The sequence below is a fragment of the Acartia tonsa genome, chromosome 8 (assembly GCF_053477335.1).
Source record: "Acartia tonsa isolate MP-2025a chromosome 8, ASM5347733v1, whole genome shotgun sequence".
In the NCBI taxonomy this organism is placed as follows: Eukaryota; Metazoa; Arthropoda; class Copepoda; order Calanoida; family Acartiidae; genus Acartia; species Acartia tonsa.
The window spans coordinates 28,540,499-28,565,058 of NC_137267.1; the positions used below are offsets into that span (position 1 = coordinate 28,540,499).

Sequence of the window (24,560 nt, forward strand, 5' to 3'; positions counted from 1 at the left end):
CATATCCGAAGCTACCAGTAAGTCATTATTCTACCCTTTATTCGCAACAAAATTCAATAAAATGCAACCAAAGTCGAGCTGTTCTTTATAAGAAAAAAAGTACAGCCAAACATTTCTTTAAATGGATGGCTGCTGACGAGCCTTTCTATTCGGTTTGCTTTATGGCCTAATCTAATCTGATCAAAGCTGATATGACAATAAAGTTATGTTTATAATGTCAAACAGTTTGAAAAATGGTTCTTTCACTACAGCTAAAAATATGACATCTCAAGATTTAGAGGTATGCATTCATTTTTAAAGCTAAGATTTTAATTATAAGCGGTCCGTCAGTCTAACAGTTAGCTCTTTTCGTTAATTTAAAAAAGTTAGAATTGTCCTATCGATTTCAAACTATTGTAATTAGGTATGATTTAGGAAGCGTAGCAACCTTTAATCGTCCGCATGTCCATTTAAAACATGTTGATTTTTAATTTAGATAACAAATTTTTGTATGTTTTAATTATCATATTTATCTGACTTTTGGAGTACCAATTTCTAATATCACTAGGTACAATGTTATAAGCGAAGCTTCTATATAATCAAGTCCTAAAACGAAAATATGTCCTTAAACAGTATCCTGTATTTTATAAACAAAAGAGCCTTAAAATAAAAGAACTCAACAAAAGAAGACAATAGTGAAATAAAAGCACTTGAATTTAATATTATGAAGGCAAGAAGCCAATTCTTTTAAATTGGACCAAAAACTAAAATTGAAAAATTACATTATGTAACTTAACTGAGATAAAACTATTTTGGATGAAGTATCATTGAAGAGTTATTTTCTTGCTTGCTTGATTGATTGATGGATAGATTCATTATGGTTTTACAATATACTATAATATATAAAGGACAAAATTTACAAAATTTTACTCAATAATGCGCCTATAGAAAAATATTAAAATAACTTCAATAATAAAATGCGTCAATTTAATTTGTTATATTTGTAGAAATAATATTAATAATTAACATTTTCAATATTTAGTTAGAATAGCAAAACATTTTGCAATTTTCGTTTGCATTTCTCAATAAATCTTCTAAATTTTGCCCACTTAGAGCCCATAGTACATATGATTATCAGTTGATACACGGTAAATGATTGAGTTGGTCCGATGGTAAAAAGCTTATTTTAAACTTCATTGAGCATTAAGCTTTTCTTTGACTATAAAACATATTTCTTGAAATTATATTAGTAGTACTAAAATTAGTTTTATTGAAAATTGGGTGCTTTCCCTTAAGGTGCACAGCGAGTACTGAAAGCTTCCTCCCTTATATTTTAACTAATTTGAAAAAGAGCAAGTTGTATTTTTCCCCATGCCAAACCGGCCCTGCTGGTGTTCTAATCCTGTGGGGCCAACACTTACGGTGCTCTAACCTTGCAGGGCTACCATGTACGAAACATAACCTAACCTGACCTGAGTATTTAAGAAATAATGTAAAACTACTCCCCTTATTTTTAATTTATTCCAATCTCCGCCTAAGCAATTCCTTAGACCTTGCGGGAGGCTAAAAACAAGTATAAACCTCACTTTACCAATTTTTACCTTTCCTATTTTATTAGAAGGAACTGTAGTTTTTTTGGTGTTTTTTATTGCTCATAAGGATTTATCTATCCTTGTTTTAATTCTGTTCACATACAAGTTGTGAATTTATAAATGTAATCAATTAACAAAGACAGACACACTAGGAATAGCTTTAAATTCAGAGATTAAAGGATACAAATAAAAATAAAGTATATTTTAGTATATTTCTAATATTTTTTATTTGTTCTCAATTTATCAAAGGTTTAGTCCTAAAAATGGTGAATTTTCAGGAACCTTTCCGTGAATGCTTTACATGAAATGCTTAAGTTGATGAGGGTAAAAGCGTGTGTTTGTCTAGTAAGATCATATAAACGGCACTTAGCCATATAATTTTAAGGGTCAAGGACAATTAGATCAACCTATCTCCACTTAATCTAAATTTATTTTAAAACAGAAGCCAAGAAATATAATAACTCTTTCCTTTATCCCTGCCTTAATTCACATTCATTAGATGATTTATCCTTTTATTATTCATTCATTATAAAACTTTATTTGATACTTTCAGTCAAAACATTACATTTTTAAATAATAGTGTTTTTTTCCCCCCCATTACCCTCTGAAGAAAGGTCCATTTAGGAATATTTGAATGGTATTAACAAAACAACTCAAAGATCTTATTTCGAACAAATAAAATGGTTTTCTTCTAAACAGCTTATTATTAAGTAATTTCAATTTTTTTAATGATGTGCTTAACTCCAGAAAATAATCTCCGCAATAGACCTTTTGTATGCCCAACCCTTTTGTTATTTTTTTTTTGCTTGAACTACAAGGTAAACTAATTTTGAGAGCATAGTGCTACATGTATAATGATATCTCATTTGCATAATTGTTATTCTTAATTAGGTCTTTTGTTAGCTAGCTTACTACTGGCTATCTAGCTAGCTAACTATCTAGGTATAAAGGAACAAAGTTATGAATTCATAATCTTGTATATAGCAAGGCAGATTAAATATAAGACGGAAAAGTTATAGAGACACTCTAGCGTTTTTTGAAAAAAGTAATAAGTTTCTAAGGAGGGAGGGGACATTAGGCTATATATTATTATTCTGCTTTAAATTTTATATAAAAAATACACATCTCTATCATTCGTTGGCTGGCTTAAAAACTTTGAGGGCTTCAATTAAGTGTTGGTTGTAAACTAGAAGTGTCAAAACTTTTCCACCAATAATTACAATCTTACAAACATATACCTACATTTCTTTCGTCCTACTTTTCATTTCACACATTACTTCATTGCATGGCTATATACCAAAGGAAAATTGTAACACATACACACACTCAATTACTAGACATAATTCAAACGGATCTATAAATGTTAGCTCTAATTTTCATATATCTAATCTCATTAACTGTTGATTTCATAATTTTTATAACATTCACGGGTCGCTGAATTAAGTTTTTTAAGGATTTTTTTTAGAAATGAATGATGTCCTCCATTTTTAATCTACGATATGGGCAATTTTTCATCATTGGGGATGTACATCATTTTATCATACCAGATAATGACGAATATATATTTTTATTAGAGAATGTTAGCAGAAAATATTGAGCGCAGGGTGTGAAAATTTGGGCAATTATCATGTTGATGCAAAATTTAAATTATATCAAGCCGAGTTTCATCATCAAAGCAGATTTTTAATTTTTTTTACCCAAAAGGATAAAAATTAGTTGTAAAGAGAAAAATTATTATACTATGGAATAAATATATAACTTTTTAAAACATTGATGAAAGATAAATTACAGAATTAAATTAAAAGTTCTGCCTTTTTACATTTTTGGATGGAAGCATATTCTACCTATAAATTAATATTTTTGAAAGTGTTTAATAGACGTTTAACCATTTTTTTTTCAATATAACTTAATGATTTACGCAATCTAAAAATAAATTATTGATAGAAAAGCGGCGAATTTTGTAATAATTCCGCAAAAAGTTACTGTGTAGGATCAAGGGGCATGCGGTAAGCTAGCACTAATTACAGACAGGGTCAAAGATTCGCTTTTTTAGATAGGTAAGCTTGAAGGAGAGAAAAAATAGAAAAGCAAATTTGTACTTTTTGATCATAATTGCGCAAGGAAATTTTATATAAAATAACAAGAACTATTTTGTTGATAAGTAGCGCTGCAACAACAATGTCATAATGTTTCTGTATATTTTAGACAAAAACCTGTAAAAAGCAATGATTTTGAATATCTGTTTAGAGAGAATCAGTGTAGATACTGTTAGCCTATACTGCGTAGTTACTGTATAGTAGAGACTTTAGAAAAGTGATGTAGTTAATGACAGACGTACATAGGTACTCTAGTGTAGCTGCGCTTTTATAAAAACATCCTGGTTCGGTTTTTTTGGATTGGTTGAAGTTTATATTTGGGAATTTAATTTGCTTTTTCAATTATCTATTTTTTAATTTCTATTTTCTTTCTGCAGTGTTTATAATTGTATATTTTTTTATTTTTAGATGAGAAATCAAATTTGTATTATTTTAATTAAAATCTAGAAAATCTTTGGTACCTTATGGTCAAGACAAATAATAACTTTAATCTCAAAAATAATAATTTTTTCAATACTTGTTGAAATTTTAGGCAAGATATTTATTACTGTATTACTATCTATAAACCATTCAGATTGTGCATTTTAAATTCCAATAAACTATGGGAGAATCCACTAGAGGTCATAAAAGTAGTAAGCAAATTGTTTCTAATATTCCGTTGTTTCATTATTCGCATCTCTCAAAAATCTTAAAGGACATGACATTAGTCGATAGATTATAACCATAACCAAATATTACAACTTCTGTAGATTAAAATAATTGATAAAAAAGTTTGGACTGTACTAGTTGGTGACCTAGCAATCAAAAATAAATAGAAGTACCAAAGGTTTTTGAAATAACTAATAATATATCGTGGTTATAAAACTTTGATTACCAGTGCAATTTACAGTCATATGCCCCCTTTCTCTTTATTTTACTCAACTGTGTATAATTTTGTGTTTGACAGACAGACAAACCGACCAATTAACAACTAACTAACCAATATGATTTTTGGCAAAAGAAATTTTAATTATAAAATTGGCATGGGAAATGCTTTTTATCGTTTTGTTTGTTTTTGCGAGCTGCAAAAAAGTGTGAACAGATGATTAATTATTGTACAAGGTATGAATATTGGCAAGCAAAACAAGTTTCTCTTGTCCACAACTTTGTTGTTTACAGCGATGATATTATTCAATTCTTATATGTTGGTAGTTGGGGCCATTTCAGTGAATTAGGATGTCGGGGTTCTAATAACCCCTTTTTCGGAAATTTGTTGCAAAACTGTTAAATACAGGATACTGTTTAAAAGTCATACCTACATGTTTAGGACTTGATTATAGAGATGCTTTACTTATGATATTGTAATTAGTTGTCTTGGGAATCAGTATTCCAAAAATCAGATCATATCACATAAACTTGTTGTCAAAAAAGTTAAAAATCAACCTGATTTAAATGAACAAACGGACATTCTGATCATTATTCTAATTATAGATAGAGATGCTTCGCTTTCTAAATTAAACCTGACTGATATTGGAATCATTATACAAAGTTTGATATCGATAGGACAATTCTAGCATTTATAAATAACCGAAATGATCTATCCGTTACGGACGGACGGTACACTATAGTCTAACTTTTACAAAACGACACAATTTAAAATCTATTGAAAATGCTTCGCTAACTTGGATGTAATCGTCTCTGTTTGGATTTTTTGTAATTTCACTAAATTTCTGTGACTTTTTGTTTAATAAAATAAAGATATGTGGCATAGTGCAGACAACTTTATGTTATTTTCGCACACTAATTTAATTTTGCTGTCATTTTTTGCAATTTGTTTTGTTTCTATAAAGATATAACTTTTTATAAAGCAGTTTATTCTAAATGTTATGAAACTTATTTATTTTGTTTTGATTTCAAATTTTAAACCAACGAAACGAGGGAAGATATACTATACTATAGAGAGTTTACGTAACAAACAGAGTAGCGTAAGAAGCTAAAGTATTTTTTTTCTTATCAGAGAAAAATTCATTATAGACAATATCATTTCTATTATAAGCTAAGGACATTTTAAATACAAACAAATGATAATTTGCGGAACATTTAGTAAATAGACTCTGGTGAGAGTTTTGATGTCTTCAAATCAAGGAGAAATAATGTTACTTACATTTGAGATACTTGTCTGAAAATCAAAGGTTGAAGTTGGGCGACATGATCTCCGTTGTCACAATGGATACGGGCCAAACTCGATTTTCTACAAAAAAAAATATTTCATTATAGAAATATCTCGAAAACCAGCAAAAATTTATAATTAATAAAACTTTTAGCATTATTTAAGATAGTATAAAGAATTTTTCGAGTCATTTTTTATTAAATGTCAAAATATTTTTGTTTATTATTTTCTCCAAACTAGTTGATTTTTAAAAAAATAAATTTTTAAGCTATAATATTCAGGGATCGGAAGCCTCACGTAAGCCGCGCATAAGCCTCAGTTTTAAACCTGCTTGTGAGCATAAAAAAAAATTTAAGAAAGAAGGATTGTCTGCTAAAGAGCCGTTTTATACATCCAGCTGAATTTTATAGTGATAAAATCACGATTTCACTGAGGCTTACACGCGGCTTACGTGAGGCTTCCGATCCCTGATAATATTTATAACTAGAAGATAAGATATGTGTTATGAATTGATAAACTTTATAAAACCTACCTGATTTCAGCCAACTGAGCTTCGTTAAACTTGCCAGGGTTAGACTCAGAATCATAGAAAAATCTATAAAAAAAATAACATTAATTAGTAAATTTAAGATTTTAAAATTTGTTGTGAAATGATAACTATATTAAGTGAAGGTGTTCTAATCTCGAAAACCCTACTTCATGTATACCAAACGTCTTGGGAATGCCTTGTCCAAAACAAGTACAACATAGTATAATGCATTGATTGAAGAAAGGTTGGTTGGTTGTCTGCGATGGTTTGTATAAATAATGGTTAGACTTTACTTCAATAGACTGGCTCTACGTACAAACCAAATGTAGTAAAAGCATAATAGTGCATAATAAAAAATGACGTCATACAATACATAAAACCAATGATAGTCCCGTACATATTTAACCATTGGTCAATTACAATGTTTACTGGCATATTATTGGTCATTTGTATTGTATGACGTCATTTTTATTAGGTACTATTTGCTGTTTTTTAATGGAATTATATCGAATATCGCTCATACTATTAGAATGAATCATATGTGACTAAATACAAAACAAAAATCCTTGTCTGCTAGAAATTCTTTTTTTAATCTGAAAGGATAATTGTGTCTGACAGACCATCTAGGGTAATAAATCTATTTTATTAACATCTTAAAATGTATCAAATTTAGAATGTGTTGGCAATGAGTTGAGACTTAACCATATTTATTTACATTTATTTGCATATATGGCACCAGACAAAATATTATTCAAATCAAAATTTATGGATTAAATAAGATATTCAAAATAGTTTTTAAACCTTTGCTTTATGTTTACTTATTATAATGCGTTAATAGTTATTTCTCGCATCGTATTATAAACGGCTTTCCGCGGATATAGAATGTACAATTATAAGATTAAAACTAGTTTTTTTTAGCCCCGAGGTGCCAAAGGCACCGGCTAAAAAATCTAGTTTTAATCTTATGATTGTACATTTCTATATTCGTAGAAAACTGGATATAATACGATGCTAGACATAGTTTTTTCGTATTCATGAGAACCGGTTCCTATCCACCGGATTCAAATGAATACGAGAAAAAATATTAAAAGCATTATTAAATAATTAATATATATGATTAATCTTAACACAAAGGTGAAAAATTAACAAAATCTCTTTGAAAATTAGATGCTCTGGCAAAACTGAGCCTCAAAAATCAGAAAATGAGCACTAAAAAGCATCGTTTTTTTCCTACATTTGCATGTAATCCACCTTTTTATAGATTGTTAACATTTTTATTTTTATGTCGTATATTGTTTTGATTTAATTAAATAATAGATATGATTTTCAATTAAAAATATCTTGATTATTGCAATAGACCAAGAGTTTACACCCATTTTTTATTATTGATGGGATAGGTTATAAAAAATCAATTTATATGCCCATGATTTCAATCAGATTCAATATTAATAATAAAATATTATTCAGAATCAAGAATGAAACTAGCCAAGCCTTTTTGGGGCATTAGTTTTTATTTAAAAAGCTATTATAGAATATTTTTTTTTATTTTGACAAGGTATGCTTGACATTGAAATTACAATCTTTTTATTATTAACAGTTTTAGTAAAATATCTTTTAATCTTCTACAAACAAATCTGTTGTTCGTTTAAAAGATTGCTTACTCTAAAAAAAGAGTAATTCTTTTTATAGGAAGGGAACAATTTTGTCATACATACGGGATTTTAAGCATTTTAATCGGTAAAATTTGTTTTTAAAATTCAGAATTATAAATATTAATAATTTTTACAATAAAACTTTCAATAAAAAGCCTTTTTTAATTATTTTCTATCATTACTCAGTTTTAATTATCATTGAGCATTGAAATACGAGAAAATTAAAAATGATTATTTACAAATGAAAATAAAAAGGATTTTGCATAGACAGAGGGGACAATGGACTGTTTATTACACAAGTCCCAAAAGTTTTTCAAAAACTAATTGTAATCTACACTAATTTTGTGTATTAACGTTGGAGATGTAAATCAATTTATTGGCCATTAAGGATCTTGAATCTAAGTAAATAAAAAAAATTGTAAAAGAGAATAGAAATATTTGTGGAGTTTCTTTATGATTAGTTTTTGGAAATGTTATCCAGCCACCCCCCCCCCCCCCCCCCCAGCCAACATAATAGCCAAAAAACTTTCCTAACCCAATACTTGATACGAAGTCACAATAGAAATAAATAATTATAGAGACTGTTTGCATTTAAAAAGTGAAAATTATAAGTAGGGGGGAAAGTATAAAAAAGTACAGTGGGCGTTTCTTAATGAAAGCTAGGGTTCCAATAAAACCAATTAAAAATTGTTAATCCTTTTAATTTTAAAAAATGGCGAGTGTGTGATTTAGATTCATTAGAAACAACAATTACAAGTACAAAACCTCCAAGTAAAGTTGAATTTATTAGCTGTCGTTTAGGGATATTAAGGCAGGCACAAAAAGCATACAATAAACATAAATTATAAATTTTGCTATCAATTTGTACAAAATATTTGACTGTTCTGCAAGTTTTGTTAAAAATTTGCGCACAAACTTAGAAAACAAAGAAAATGATAACTTTTGCACAAGGATCAATGAGATAATGTTTATACAATTCAACTAAAAAATAATAAATCATCAAAAACGTATTAAAGGTTATACCAACGCCTTTGAAACGATAGTCGCGTGTTCTAGAATATCTCTCAAACGACAGTGTCAATGCGTCTTTATCTCTGTATTGTTCCTTTGTAGGTTTTAAGCTATTTTTTCGAGGGTATGCAAAAACACTTTGGCAATTTCAGTACAAGGAGGAATGATCAAAAAATGGTTTCTCCTGTAGAAAGGTAAATTGAGTGTTTCTAAAAATACAAAAAGAAATTCAGTAATTCTTAAAGCGGTCAAGAAGGTTTAGTGTTTGGAACTGTCTTATACTGGAACACTGTAAGAGAACACTATGCCATGCGCATGACATAGATAGAAAGAGTAGAATATACTATCACAAGCAGGGCTCATAAACTAAGGTAATTAAAAGGTCATGTCTGTGGTCTTGTATACTTTTATTGGATGGGGTAGTTGACTATTTAAAATTTTGACTATAAAGCAAAAACAGCATAATATAGGAGTTGTCAAAAATATCCCATAGAAAGGATACATCACGACTAACGACACGGGTTTTAAAGTGGTCTTTTTACTGTTGAGAATAGCATAATAGTAGAAGTAGGGTACTTTCATTTTACAATGTTATTTTTGCATTTGAAAACTATAGAAACAGTCGTTTTACAAGACAATAAAATTGCAACTATGGACTGAAAGACAGGAAGAAAGTAAAAAATAAATGCCCATTTTAATTTGTAAATGACAAACTTATTTAAAAGTAACAGTAAAAAATCATAAGAATCAACTCCACTGTAAAACTAGAGTTTTGACGTCTATCTGGCTAAGTAAAAAACTTTCCTTGAATTGAAGAAAAGTTAGCTTTTAAAATTACTATGTATCTCTTTATTTAACTTTTTGGCCTGACAAGCTATTGTTTAAGTTGCAAAATTATTATATAAATCAATTTACAATTAATTCAAGCATTAAATATTATAACAAGGACACCTAAGTTCACAAGTAACGCAGCTAAAAATAATCTAAAAATGAACACAATAATCAATAATTAAAGAAGCATGAATAAGCTAACGAATCCTCGACAAAACACTAAACAGGAATCAATGAAAATGATAATTTATCATTTTGAATTCTTAAGAATTGCTAACTTGGAATTTAAGGTAAGTTTATTGTCGTAAGGAAAAGACAAATTCTATTATATATGGTATTGAGTCCGTAAAGACTTTCAGTGCTTCAAGGAAGATTCATAATACGTCCAGGATAGTTTAAAATCATTTTCTTTCTAAATGTAAGCTAATTTAATTTTTATGTAAGCTTAAAAATGTATCAAAATCAATTAGGTGAAAAAAAGCAAAGCGTGTCGTTTGTATCAGGGAAACAGAGGGATAGGTTTCAGGCTTCTCTGCAAATTGAAAATAATTATAGCTATATTTAAATTTCGAATTTTGCAATTTAAAAAAAATCCTTATAAATAAAGCAATAAAAAATTCAAGAACATTGTTTAGATCTTTTGGAATTGGGGGGAAGATAAATTTATCCTTATTTGACTCATCTCTGAATCTCTGTTTTTTAATAAAAAGTTATTCATAAATTAAATTAGATGCTCGTTATAATTATACGCTGCACTGAACAAGAATGTGTCAAGTGCATAGTAATGTGTTAATGCAGGGAGAGGACATTAGACTAAATTATACTGGTAGTACCCAAAGTTTCAGAAGCATCTCATTCATTAGCTTAATAGTTATTTCTCGCATCGTATTATAAACGGCTTTCCGCGGATATAGAATGTACAATTATGAGATTAAAACTAGTTATTTTTTAGCCCCGAGGTGACGAAGTCACCGGCTAAAAAAACTAGTTTTAATCTTATGATTGTACATTTCTATATTCGTAGAAAGCTGGATATAATACGATGCTAGACATAGTTTTTTTCGTATGGATGAGAACTGGTTCCTATCCACCGGATTCGAATGAATACGAGAAAAACTTTTATTGCATCATTGTATCTACAGTGAAGCAACTTTTTCACAAATAATTACACTCTACGAAAGGATCAATTTGTTTATTATCATTAGGGGTGTTCATTAATTTATCGTTCTCTTTCTTCTTACCCTTATAAGATTTTTTACATCACATTTATTGTATGGTTTTATATGTAGATTTGGTCGTAAATTTAACATGTTAAAGTTGTCCTATCCATTTTAGATTATAATAATTGAATGATAATGGTTTGCTTAAAACCATTTCTCAATCCAAATAAAAATATTTATTCATGAAAAAAAATACGGGAGTAAAAAATTATGCAAATTTAAATGCATAAATACAACATCATTATCAATTAATATGATGCATTTAGTGTGTATATGTCTTTCAAGGCTTAGAATGCAATATATAAAGAATATCTGATTTGATTAAACTCTTTAATTAGATTAATCTTAACAAGAAGGAAAAGAGATAAAAATTAACTACTAAACCGAGTGAGATCTCTATTTTAGGGAAGCTTCACATAGGTCCTGGGATGGTTTTAGGATTCCTTTTTTTCGATATAATTTTTAGGATGGTTTTAAGCTAGTTTTCTGGTTGAATGTAAAGCCCCTGTATTCAAGTATTTTTAGGAAAACTAGGCATTATAGAAAAAGTTTTGATGTTTGCAAAATTATTTATTTCCTTTGATAAAAACAGCTTAATTATGGACAAATATATATTAGTATTAGATTAATTAATCAAGAAACAAAAAAAAATTTGAGATTGAATCCTAATTTTTGTAAATGATGATCTATTCTTAATAAATTTTAATTCCCTTAATAAATTGGCAGAAAATTCATACTAAAATTTCTCCATTGTTCTTTTTGATTAATAATTTGGAAATGAAATTAACAGAAGCATTATTGATTGAGAGTTATTATACATGTTTTAACAATATAGTTAATTTAGAATAAAAGCTTAAGTGTTTCCACTCTAATTTTGTGAACTAATTCTAGTGATACTGAAGGACATGCATTATTTTATAAGGGTCATTGCTAAAAATAAATCTTATATAAAAAAAAAAATTCTGCTATTTATATAAAGCATTTACTATTTTTCTACGGTTTTGTAAAACTCAGAGCTAATCAATCGGAAATTTTTGCCATGAATACTCCAGGAGTCCAGATTACCATTATTATGAAATACAAAGCATGCAAAAATTGTGCAATTTCATTTTTTAAATGTGCGCTTTTAACATGAATCTGAGAAATATTTTTAATCATTTTTGTTTTTTTGATACTTTCGCTTTTAACCAATATCTTTTAAACATTTTTCGGGATATTTCTTTATTGCCTTATCATAAAAATTAAATAATTCAAGCTAATTTAAAAGCTAAAAAAACTGCTCCTCTGGTCGTATTATTCCAACGTTGTGTTCTTATTGGTCAGATTAAGTGAGTGGGTAGACTATCAAGATTCTATATTAATTGCTGGAACAAAATAAGTAGTATACACTATACATGAAAATAATTATTACCTGTCACCATCCTGAAGCCTCTTGAACTGATCACCAACAATGCACTGGAAGGTAGGGCCCAGAAGTCCACCTGCATAAAAAAAAACAATTAATCAAAATTATTATCAGTTGTTTAGATCCTGGGAAAATACAAAAATTAACAGAGTTTCTATAACTTAAATAACACAGACTTGTTAATCTTTCCCAATATGGCTTCTAAACCGATTAGAACCAATTCTCAGCCATACTGAAAAATCATGTATAGCATCGAATTACAGCTAATATTAAAAAAATCACAAAATCAATACCAGTTTTGTTGGCCTAGGCCTTAGGCCCCACGGGTCTAACAAAACTGGTTTCAATCTTATAATTATTCATTTTGATATCGGTGGAAAGCTGTGACACCATGGAAACTGTCCCAATTTTGTATAACTTTTGCGGAACATGTTCCAGTTACGTCATATTTTTCTTTCCCGAAAAAGAGAAGGGGGGAAGAAAATCTCTTCAAAAGAGATGGGGAAAACCCCCTTTTCTCCCATCTCTTTTTTCTTCCCCCCTTCCCTTTTTCGGGAAAGAAAAATATGACGTAACTGGAACATGTTCCGCAAAAGTTATACAAAATTGGGACAGTTTCCATGGTGTCAAAGCTGTCTATAATACGATACGATATAAAAATATTCTTCCAAAAAAAAAATATTGTATAGAGTAGCTACAAAACACAAAAGTCTAATTTAAAATACCACCTTTTAAATTTCCACAATAAAACTAGAGCAATTTTGGTTAATTTGTACAAAATCAATTTATTAAAAAAATTATTTCTACAAATGACAAAATGAAGATTTTCTACATTACGGTTTACATCCGTCTCTTATGGATATCACATTAAATTTATATATAGAGAGAGAGGACAATTGCTGTTTATTTCACTTGTCCCCAAAGTTTTATAATAACGTTTTCTTATTCAGTGAATTTTGATTGCCTTGTTTATTAAGTTGTGTGTTCAAACGTTTCGATTACTTATTTAAATCTTCATAATGGTTGATTTTGAGAATAATCATTAGGGAAGTACATAATTTATCTGTCACTGTGTCTTATCCTTTTAGATTTCTGGTTTTAAAATGTCCGATATTTTAAAATTTTGCTTAAAGATGCCAATAACAATAAGGTAATATTTTGATACAAATGCTTCACTTGTGGATGTAGTCATCCTTGTTTATTTTCTGTATTTGCACAAAAGAAAATTACGATTATGGTGAAATCATTTGAAAATTGATAATTATACACAGTAATAATAAATTACATGGACTATTAAATTTAAGCATTTGGTGGATTTTTTTTGCAAAATAAATATGAAAAGTTTTTAAAATAAAAAAACTTACAACAATATAAAAGAATATCTGAATTTGATAGCATGTTAATTTACATTATCAAAATATCTTTTTCATACAATCTAACGTGCAAAAATATATAATTTTCTACGCCAAATGTTTCGTGTCTATTTTATTCTTTTTTTCTTCGCAAAAAAATAAAATTTCTTTTCTTTTCATATGAAAATCTGCATTTTATTTAAAATACTAATTGCATTGTATCATGCTTTTAAAAAGTAGACACTGTAATACTTATTTATTCGAAAATTTTAATGTTTTTAGTATTTTTTCTTTTCCTTTTTCTTCATCCCATAAAAATGCTCTGTGCACGTAGCTGTGTGTGTCAATCCCTTTGAAGCAGCATATAGTGACCAATAAAAATGACGTCATACAATACAAATGACCAATGATATGCCAGTATATATTTACCTTTGGTCAATATAAATTTAGACTGGCATATCATTGGTCAATTGCATTGTATGACGCCATTTTTTTAGGCACTTTTTGCTGCTTTATCCTTTTTAAACAAAAAAAAACTTCGTTTACCTTTGACAGGAGTCTCACTGATACCAGCAATGAAAAGATCAACATCATCCACATCCTCGTAGATCAGTTCCAGTCTCTCAACAATCTTCTGGGGGATGACGTCACTGAACTGCTTGATCTTGGTGGCCTTGGGCAGTCCGCACACCTCTCTCCATTGGTTGTAGCCTTAAAAAGATTGTTTTGCAAAGATTTGGAAGTATTTTTTGTACAACTATTAATTTATTTAATACAAGCGTCTATGCCCTTTGAGGCCTGTAGGGAAACAGGAAGAAATTCGACCATACACTTTTAATGATAACCTCACCCAAAATAGTTATAAACTTTTCCTGGACTTATGGAAAGCTTCATAGTTCAGAACAACCATTAGCGAGATCTTGAGATTCATCGCTACACACACAGAGACATCCTGTTACTTTAACACAAGGATTTATATAAAAGTTTTTTTGTCGAATTACGTGACTTATATCTTAAAGATTACATTACCAACTAATCAACCGATCTTTAACCATTAGTAACCGTCCTTTTCTTAAAAATACAACGAAAAATTAATTCACTGAAAAGTAAACATTTATCTACGTGATAATGAAGCTTTTTAGAGTTCTAAATTCTTTCAGCTTGTCCTTCTACTCTACTCTGAAATAGTAGCAAGAAAAGCTTCGCTAAAAATTGTATCCCTACAATTTGGAGGTATTTAAAGAAGAAAAAGGCGAAGTTTATAAAGTAAAGCATACCCAAACAAAAAAAAACATTGTTTTCTAAAATAAACATAATAAAATGCTACCTGGAATTCCGTGATCTCTGCCTCTCTGAAGGTTCAGGGCCACCAGATCCATACCAAAACTGGCATTCTTAGCTTGGAACAAGTGGTTGGTCACCTGAAAGAAATATTATAGTTTATGAAATCTTGGTAGATTTAACATCAACTAATTGCGTTATATTTATTTTAAATATCAATTTACAAACCTACTAGGGGAAAGCCCCTTTAGCGGGGTAAATATAAGGTCAAGGCCTCTAAAGGGATAACTCTAAAATTTTCTTTGCTTATTATCTCCACTAACTAACAAACAATTAGACTCTATATCTTAACAAGGATGACAACATCCATAAAAGCGAAGCTCTGAAACGGTAGGACAAACGAACAATAACACGTGTTGAGTGTCAGAGCTGAATAATCAGAATATAAATGTATGAAAGTCAAAACAAAATAGTAAGTTAACTTGTTGAATAACTGTTTAAATACAGGATGTTGTTTGTACGGACGTACGGACGGAACAACCCTAATAGTAGAAAAGCTTCGCTTTTAAAAAGATTTGAGAAAATATCATTTTACAAATACCCTGCAAATTGTTTATGAGTCATTCTATTAATCTCTTTCTTTATATAGAGTTTAGTTATTAAAGATGTTTATTTTTGTTACATTAGAATTAGTGTCAGCATCTTTTTTTTTTCTAATGCTCTAAATTTAAAGCCACTATTGTCTATGGTTAAAACAAAATAACGTATACCATTTTACAAGGCGTGTGTTAATAGATAGGCATATATAATTAACAGATTGTTTTAAATATGTAGGGAAAGATACATTCGCCCCCTAGATGCCTCTAGGGGCACTTAAAGATGGATGAATATAACTTCCCTTGACCTTTAAGAAGCTTCAATGTAAATGATAACTATATCGAATCAACAGTCAGCTATATAACAACACCATTTGACCTCCTATTACTTTTACATAAGAATATGATATATAGAATAGAGGCATTGTTGTAATGTACAACTTGCAATAAACTAGATATTGCCAAATTATTGGCAAAGAATAGGCAATAAATTTCATTTTATAAGGTTAGTAAAGAAAGCAACATCAAAAAAGAATTAGGGTTTTCACACATTAGCAATTAAGCAACAAAATATATCAATACTTTGAAAATTGGAACCAATTAAAAAATATTGATATACCTTAACTCTAACTATTAATATAGGTAAACTTAATCCTAAAAATAAATAGTTTTAGGAATTAACAGTTTACTATAATATGATAACTCATGTAAAATTTTAGTGTTAAAACAGCAAAAAACCAACTTGTCTAAAATGGACTTGAGAACTGTTTGTTAATATATGAATTGTTGCTATGCTTTTTAGATTATACCTAATTGTTATAGAAGTCATCTTGGAAGATTTAAAGTCGACAAGAAGATATAATAACTGACGGACCTACCATAAATGCAGACAAGTCCTGTTTCATAAAACAATGCTCAATATTAATTTGATGTTTTAAACGAAGAACAAAAGATGCACTTAAAAAGAAATAATGTAGGATTAATTGCGAAACAAAGTAAATAATGTTAAGCTCTACATATAAATTGGCTTAAATCAATATAAGAAGAATACAAGAATAACAAGAATATGTTCTATTATTCCTCTAGACCTAAGTACAATATCTTTAAATGCGTTTTTATAAAAAAAAAATATGAAAAGCAGTTCATACCAGAATCTAAATGTAAAGTCAACAAAAGTTCTTTTGATATTCAAAATAACATACTTTATGCATATATGACATTAGAATAGCATTAAGTAAAGAAGTATAATCACATTCCTATATAATCGGAGCATTATGTTAAAATTACAAGAACAGCCTATGAAAGTAGGTTAAATATTAAATTAAAATTAACATATTTTAAAACTTTAATACAGCTGTCTTTCATAGCAGCTGAGAAAATTATATTTCCTCCATAGAATAACATTCTCCACTAAAGGACAAAATAAAAGAAAACTAATAGATGCATATTGGTCAGATCATGTGCACCATCAAAATTTTGATAATCCATCTTAAGTAGCTTAAGTATCAAGAAAATAAAGCTTTTCCTAAGCCGTTTTGATAGACGGATGTACGTTTAAAATTATAGAGCATCTTCGCTATTTATAAAAAAGGAATTCCATTATAATTGCGTGGAGTGAGTGTGTGTTATACTTTTTTTTCTACATTCACAACCCCTCATGTTTCTTTTCTTGATATGCGCAATAAAATGAACAAAATTCGCATACACACACATACAACCATTCATATACGAAGAAAACAAGATCGTAAAAAAAAAAAAAACTTCGAATTCATTACACTCAAAATAACATTTTTATCATAAAAAAATATCATGGCTAACTTATTATTTACATTTACGATAAAAAAAAAAGGTAATTTAACGGGTTATCTCAAAAAACGCCTATCTCAAAAACGCCCATCTCAAAAAACGCCCATCTCAGAAAACGCCTTTTTCATAAAATGCCTACTACATTTTTTTAAATTATCTTGTAGTGAAACATGTAAGTTTAAGAAGGTATTGTGAATATTACCCAATATGTACATTATAAATCTTCTTATTGAAATATCTATCTCTGAAGTATAATGACACACTTGTACATTCCTTAGGCACTTTTTATTCTTTTAATCATTTTGAGCAATAATATACTACCTAAAGGTTTGCTTTTTGAAAATTGATCACAATTGAATAACAAAAACTTTTACCTAGTGAATTCATGTTTTAACTTTCTTTATTTCATACTAGCGGCTTTGCCCCTAGCCTCTAGGGGCTTTTTTTCTGAAGTTTCAGGGGAGAATTTTGAAAAAAAAAATTACATTTTTTTTTTAGATATTTTCTTTATTTTATAACTCATTATAACTTTTTATATTTATTTATAGTGATTTATATTATTTAAAACCTTCAATTTTTTTTCTTTTTCTTATTGTTTTTTTTTTAATTTCTTTGCCATTAGCCTTTTTGGGGCTTCACCCCTACAGGAGAAGGAAGGTTTCATAATCTTTTTGAATTTGATAAAACAAAGTTTAAAAGAAGAAAAGAAATTTGAAAGAAGAAAAATAATTGAAAATATTAAAAAAATATATAAAAGTATAAAAAAAATTTAAAAATTTATAAAAATATATAAAAACATATAAAAATATATAAAAATATATAAAAACATAAAAAACATTAAAATTAGAAATTTATGTTATATTCATGTTATATAATTATTAACATACACAAACAATATAAAAAATATTTATTGAGTATGATATGCTTTAAAATTATCAGAATTATATAGCTGTTCCTCAAAATAAAAAAATAGTTTAGAATAATTATTTAAGTTATAAAGAAATTTAACATGTTGTTAAATTTTACTTTCCATAGATGATATATTTTGGGGGAAAAATTGGGTCAGGTTATTTTAATGTCTTATCCCTATATTCCTCTTTATTTTTATCAGATTAAAAATTATGTACTTTTGAATAAGCTTCAACAATTAAACCCTTTCCTCTAATGAGTTCTCTATCCAATAATTTTCTCCTTTCCCCTATTTTCCATTTATCTAAAGTATCCCCATTCTCTTAATATAGAAGCTACTCTTTAGTTTACCATTTTATCCATCTTTGTACATACATAGTTTATTGACTGGTTGATTTAGTAACTGTTTATTTGTGTTAAGAGATCATGAATGACAAGTATTTTATTATTCTATTGAATACTAATTATGAATTAGGCTTTATTTTTTTTCAAAAATGTAGTAGGCATTTTATGAAAAAGGCGTTTTTTGAGATAGGCGTTTTTTGATATGGGCGTTTTTTGAGATAGGCGTTTTCTGAGATGGGCGTTTTTTGAGATAGGCGTTTTCTGAGATAGGCGTTTTTTGAGTATAGCCAATTTAACGGCCAGCGAGGAAGGGGAAATTGAATTATGCATTACTCTGGTACCCATAGTTTTTAGACACACTTTCTTATTCCTTGGCGCCCAATTTTATGTAACGATTGGTAGGTGTAATCTAACAGAGTTCAGAAGTTTTTAATCTATTTATCTCAATAGTGTTATCCTTTAAGACCCCTAATTTTCCTGATATTTACCTATTTACCTTGACATTATAGACAGAAAAAAATATGCAAATAGATTCTAACATAATATGACACATTGTGACTAGAGTGTATTCTAAGAAAAATAAACCTAAGCTTTTTAAAACAATCGTTGCGTGCACAAAAATAGATCTTTTCAAAATCTTTGCATTCCTTTTTTTTCTGCGTAAACACAAACACGAAACCTAAACAAGAGATCTATATACAAGAACAATTTTGATCATATGTAAAGCAACAAAATAAATAAAACTATGATAACAGATAAAATCATAACGTTTGTTTATGGTCTAAAAGCTAAAGATCTTGGAAAATGCTGGTCGGTAATAACTGTCCGTTTCAGGGAAGCTTTGAATATTTAATTGTTTTTTTTGGACTACTTTCCTACTCCATACAATATATTACCCTTATAGGCTATGGGCAAAGCCGCTAGTAAAATAAATTAATATAAAATACTTTGTAAAAAGGTATAAGGCACATAAAGAAAAAAAACAAATTCTAACCTTATATTGTGTTCATTTGTTGAAAAGCATGCAATAATTGTTACTAAAAAGTAAATTATACAATATTAATGAAATTTAATCTTTAAGTTGTAAAAGAATTCCAAAGAATGTCTTTTAGATATGGTGCATTATTTGCCAAATGTACCACTTTTCTGCACTACCTCTCCGATTTTGTTAATACTCTATATTTTGGTCCGTTGGGTCATTCAAGGATGCTGGATGGCCAAAAAAAAGTTTCAGAGTCCCTGGATGTCTAGATATCTAGCTATCTATGAAGGTAGGTAACAAAAATGTAAAAAACACCCATTTTTTCACAATTTTAAAAATTAATTTTTTCATCAATCTTACATCCAATCTATACATTTTATACACCAAAATGATCGTTTATTCATGTAAAAAGCGCACATAATGCTATTTTGGCCAAAACTCTAATTTTACAGGGTGTCCAACAAAAAGTGTATTTTGGATATCTAGCGTAATACCCAAAATACCTGTCCGAAAAAAATCATTTTTTTTGGCTTAAATCCTGTGTTTTATCTGTGTGCATATGTGGTATATAACGGTTCGGACCACCCGGGACTATAAGGTTGTCAATTTTCACTTTGGGACACCCTGTAAATGTGATTTTTGCGTCTGTAGAGCTAAAACTTGGTCCAAATTGGCTATTTTTTTCAAATTACTCTAATATGTGTCTTAGTATGTTTGGCCATAGTGTTTTCTGACCAGATCAATAATTTCATATTTTTTGGACACCCTGTATTTTCAAAAAAAGAGAAAAAAAATTTTTGTTTTTTTTAAATTTTTTTTTCTATTTTTAAGTTACTTAAAACTGTCATATAGATACAGATTTTGACTAATAACAATAATATTTGCCTATTTTACATTTTTTTACACTTTTGGGACACCCTGTGCATGTTTTTGAAAAATGATGGTTTTTGCCCATTTTTGGGGGGAAGGAGTCGTTTTAGGGCCATAGACTATTTCTTCATTTTTGTAGAACTTTTCAAGACACATCATTTGTTATTTATGCAAAAACCGCAAAAACCGAACCGTTTTGCCGTTATTCACCGCCAAATGCGAAATTTTTTACGTTTTTGCCGTTCCGGAGGTTGTAATGGGCATTTGTGGTAAGAAAACGTTGATTTATCAAGATCCCTCTTAAATACTTTTATTTAGGTAATTTAATTTACTGAATTTCATATTAAGTAAAATTTTTTGTGCAGCTAACCGTTTTTCGTCAAGATGGATTTCAATTGTTAAAACAAGAAAATTAAGTGAATATAACATAAATAATTGCTATAACATAAGTGATAAAAGAAACATAAATCATGTGCATTTGAAATTCCTTTTGACAAAAATCGGTTGGATATACAAAAAAATTTACTTCACATGAAATTTAGTAAATTAAAATGCTTAAATAAAAGTATTTCACGGTTATCTTGATAAATCAACGTCTTCTTACCACAAATGCCCATTAGAACCTCGGGAACGGCAAAAAACGTAAAAAATTCTGCCTTTGGCGGTGAATAACGGCAAAACGGGTCGGTTTTTGCGGTTTTTGCATAAATAACAAATGATGTGTCTTGAAAAGTTTTACAAAAATGAAGAAATAGTCTATGGCCCTAAAACGACTCCTTCCCCCCAAAAATGGGCAAAAACCATCATTTTTCAAAAACATGCACAGGGTGTCCCAAAAGTGTAAAAAAATGTAAAATAGGCAAATATTATTGTTATTAGTCAAAATCTGTATCTATATGACAGTTTTAAGTAACTTAAAAATAGAAAAAAAATTTAAATAAAAACAAAATTTTTTTTTCTCTTTTTTTGAAAATACAGGGTGTCCAAAAAATATGAAATTATTGATCTGGTCAGAAAACACTATGGCCAAACATACTAAGACACATATTAGAGTAATTTGAAAAAAATAGCCAATTTGGACCAAGTTTTAGCTCTACAGACGCAAAAATCACATTTACAGGGTGTCCCAAAGTGAAATTTGACAACCTTATAGTCCCGGGTGGTCCGAACCGTTATATACCACATATGCACACAGATAAAACACAGGATTTAAGCCAAAAAAAATGATTTTTTTCGGACAGGTATTTTGGGTATTACGCTAGATATCCAAAATACACTTTTTGTTGGACACCCTGTAAAATTAGAGTTTTGGCCAAAATAGCATTATGTGCGCTTTTTACATGAATAAACGATCATTTTGGTGTATAAAATGTATAGATTGGATGTAAGATTGATGAAAAAAATAATTTTTAAAATTGTGAAAAAATGGGTGTTTTTTACAATTTTGTTACCTACCTTCATAGATAGCTAGATATCTAGACATCCAGGGACTCTGAAACTTTTTTTTGGCCATCCAGCATCCTTGAATGACCCAACGGACCAAAATATAGAGTATTAACAAAATCGGAGAGATAGTGCAGAAAAGTGGTACATTTGGCAAATAATGCACCATATATAAATGTATATAGTAACTGCGCACCAAAAAAATGTATAGAATCGTGATAGACTAAAAGTTTATTGTAAAGCACCTATTGAGACCTTTTTACTCTAGATAAATACAAAACATTTGGGTTACTACGAAATATTATTTTTGTGCCAAAGAAAAAAAGTAAATAATATAATGAGTAAATTATGAATATTCTACATAATTCTTTAATATAGGACAGGAATTACCAATGGGGGACAATAAGAAGGAAAGACAGTCTTTTTTCGGGTTTTTTTTGGGGGGTGGGGGATGACCTAAACACGCCTCTAATTCAAAGGACAAAAAATCCGTGCACTTCAGTGAAGCTTCTTTTCTAAAAATGAGTCAAAATTAGGTTACATATGTTTGAAAAATTATATTTGGTTTATCATTAGTTCTTAACTTTGCAATAATCTTCACGTTTGTTGTTTTAACTTGAATATTCACCAAGTCATTAACAGATCAACAATATCTGTTAATCTTTGGTGCTGCTGTTATACCAACATACAAATATAGTCATAATCAAGTTATTAATATAATCTTTTACTGTATGAATTAGTAAAGTTGACCGTTCATATCTCGCTAACTTCTAACCCGAGTTCTCCATTTCAAAGAAACTTCACATAGCTCCAAGGATGGTTTAAGGCCTTTTTCCATTTATAACTAAAGTCCTGAGATGGTATTAGGCTATTTTTCTGCCGCCTTTCTCCAACTTAGAATACCTAGCCTTTAGGTAATAGGAATAAAGCCTCTGATAGATATATATGATAGAATTATAGAAGATAGAACGCAATATTTCTTTTTATTCGGATTAAAAACGTTCTTTATATGTATTTAAAATAAATAGTCATTTTTAATTACTATAACTAATTTGATTAAAATTAATAGTCACTTAAATAAGAATGTTAGTTTAGTGTTTGCGAATTTGTAAGTAAATTCTTTTAGTTCTTGTAGTTTAAGCTCTAGTCCGCGAAAAAGAAAATTGATACTACAGGTTTAATCCCTTTGAGAAAAAAAATGTGATTCCCTAAAAGACAGAACCCCTTCGGTCTAGCGGTTAATCAATGATATATCAGTAAGGTTTCTTCAACATTTACAGAAGCGATTTTTATTTAATTATTTTTTAACCTTCTTACTATAGAATATACATATATACCTCATGCTGATATGAATATAAATATTTTCATAATTGTATACACATTATGAATAAATTCTTCATTAACTTAAACAAAAATGATGATCAAAAACCGTTTATTCAAGCTAATATTTATTATATGATTAATTAAAATGATCATTTTTAAGTCTTGTTAATAGACTAAATCTATTAGATTAATGGTTGGACATTTTTTTAAACAATACAATTTGGAATTTTTTCTCTAGCATTTGTTCCTCCTTTCTTCTTAAATCAAATAGCTAATGTTTTTTTTATTTTAACCCAAAATAAAAATAATTGCACTATGAATAAAAATATAAATCCAATTCATCTCTATCCCAATACTTTTTGCATAGATATTTGAAAAGAAGGGCTGAAACTATTTTGTTGCATTGAAAAACAAATTGTTACCCTTCAAACAATCCCTCCCTACTTTGTTATCCTTACAGGGATCCAGTGATAACAGGATAAATAAAATATAAATTTCTTACATTAAAGATAAGAAAAATAATTTCGGTGATTTCATTTCAACCAAAATTGGATCAGAATCCTACAATCCAACTCCCCTCAAAGACCAGAAAAACGTTTTAAAATGATTAAAAATAAGAGAAATAATAGCTAAAAACATTCTTAAGACCAATATAAAGTTTCCCTAAAAATTGTAGAATTAGTCCAGCCATTTTAGAGATGTTTAGGGTTAAATTAACTATTTAACAAATAAACATAAAAATATTGGTAAACTGTAACTTTATGTTTCCTTCGTCCTACCTTTTATTGCCATATAAAAGTATCAAAACCTTTTTTTCATCTTCTTTATTTGTGTATGCTTGAAATGAAAGAGCGCGGCGAATTTTACCCCCCGCTAAGAATTTCATTCCCGTGGTAAAAATGCACTTTGTTTTGGGGGGTAAAGGATTGTGTAAGTATAGTTTTAGGAAATATAAAAATACTAAGTAAATGTATAGTTTTTGCATTACACCATGTTTTCCAGTGGCTGAAAAAAAAACACGAAATCATTGTGCACTATAGTAAGTTTATTAAGTAAAACTACGCTCTAACCATGCGGGGCTCTTATAAACATAACATAACCTAATTTAAACTATAATGAGCGTTGAAAAATGTCCAATTTTCGTATCCTTTTATGTCTGATTTTGTTAAAAGGTTACATGTTGCACTTT

At 28.9% G+C, this 24,560-nt stretch overlaps 1 protein-coding gene across 1 annotated transcript in view; it reads right to left on the bottom strand.

Moving 5' to 3' along the window:
• Nucleotides 1-24,560, bottom strand: part of LOC145325306 (immunomodulatory peroxidase-like) — a 119,469-nt gene that overhangs the window by 3,701 nt on the left and 91,208 nt on the right. Inside the window, exons 16-20 of the mRNA XM_080168245.1 lie at nucleotides 15,144-15,237; nucleotides 14,363-14,527; nucleotides 12,471-12,540; nucleotides 6,349-6,411; nucleotides 5,811-5,897 (exon numbers count right to left, since the gene is read on the bottom strand). Of these exons, the coding sequence (XP_080024371.1) occupies nucleotides 5,811-5,897; nucleotides 6,349-6,411; nucleotides 12,471-12,540; nucleotides 14,363-14,527; nucleotides 15,144-15,237 (479 nt within the window). The remainder of the gene's footprint in view (nucleotides 1-5,810; nucleotides 5,898-6,348; nucleotides 6,412-12,470; nucleotides 12,541-14,362; nucleotides 14,528-15,143; nucleotides 15,238-24,560) is intronic.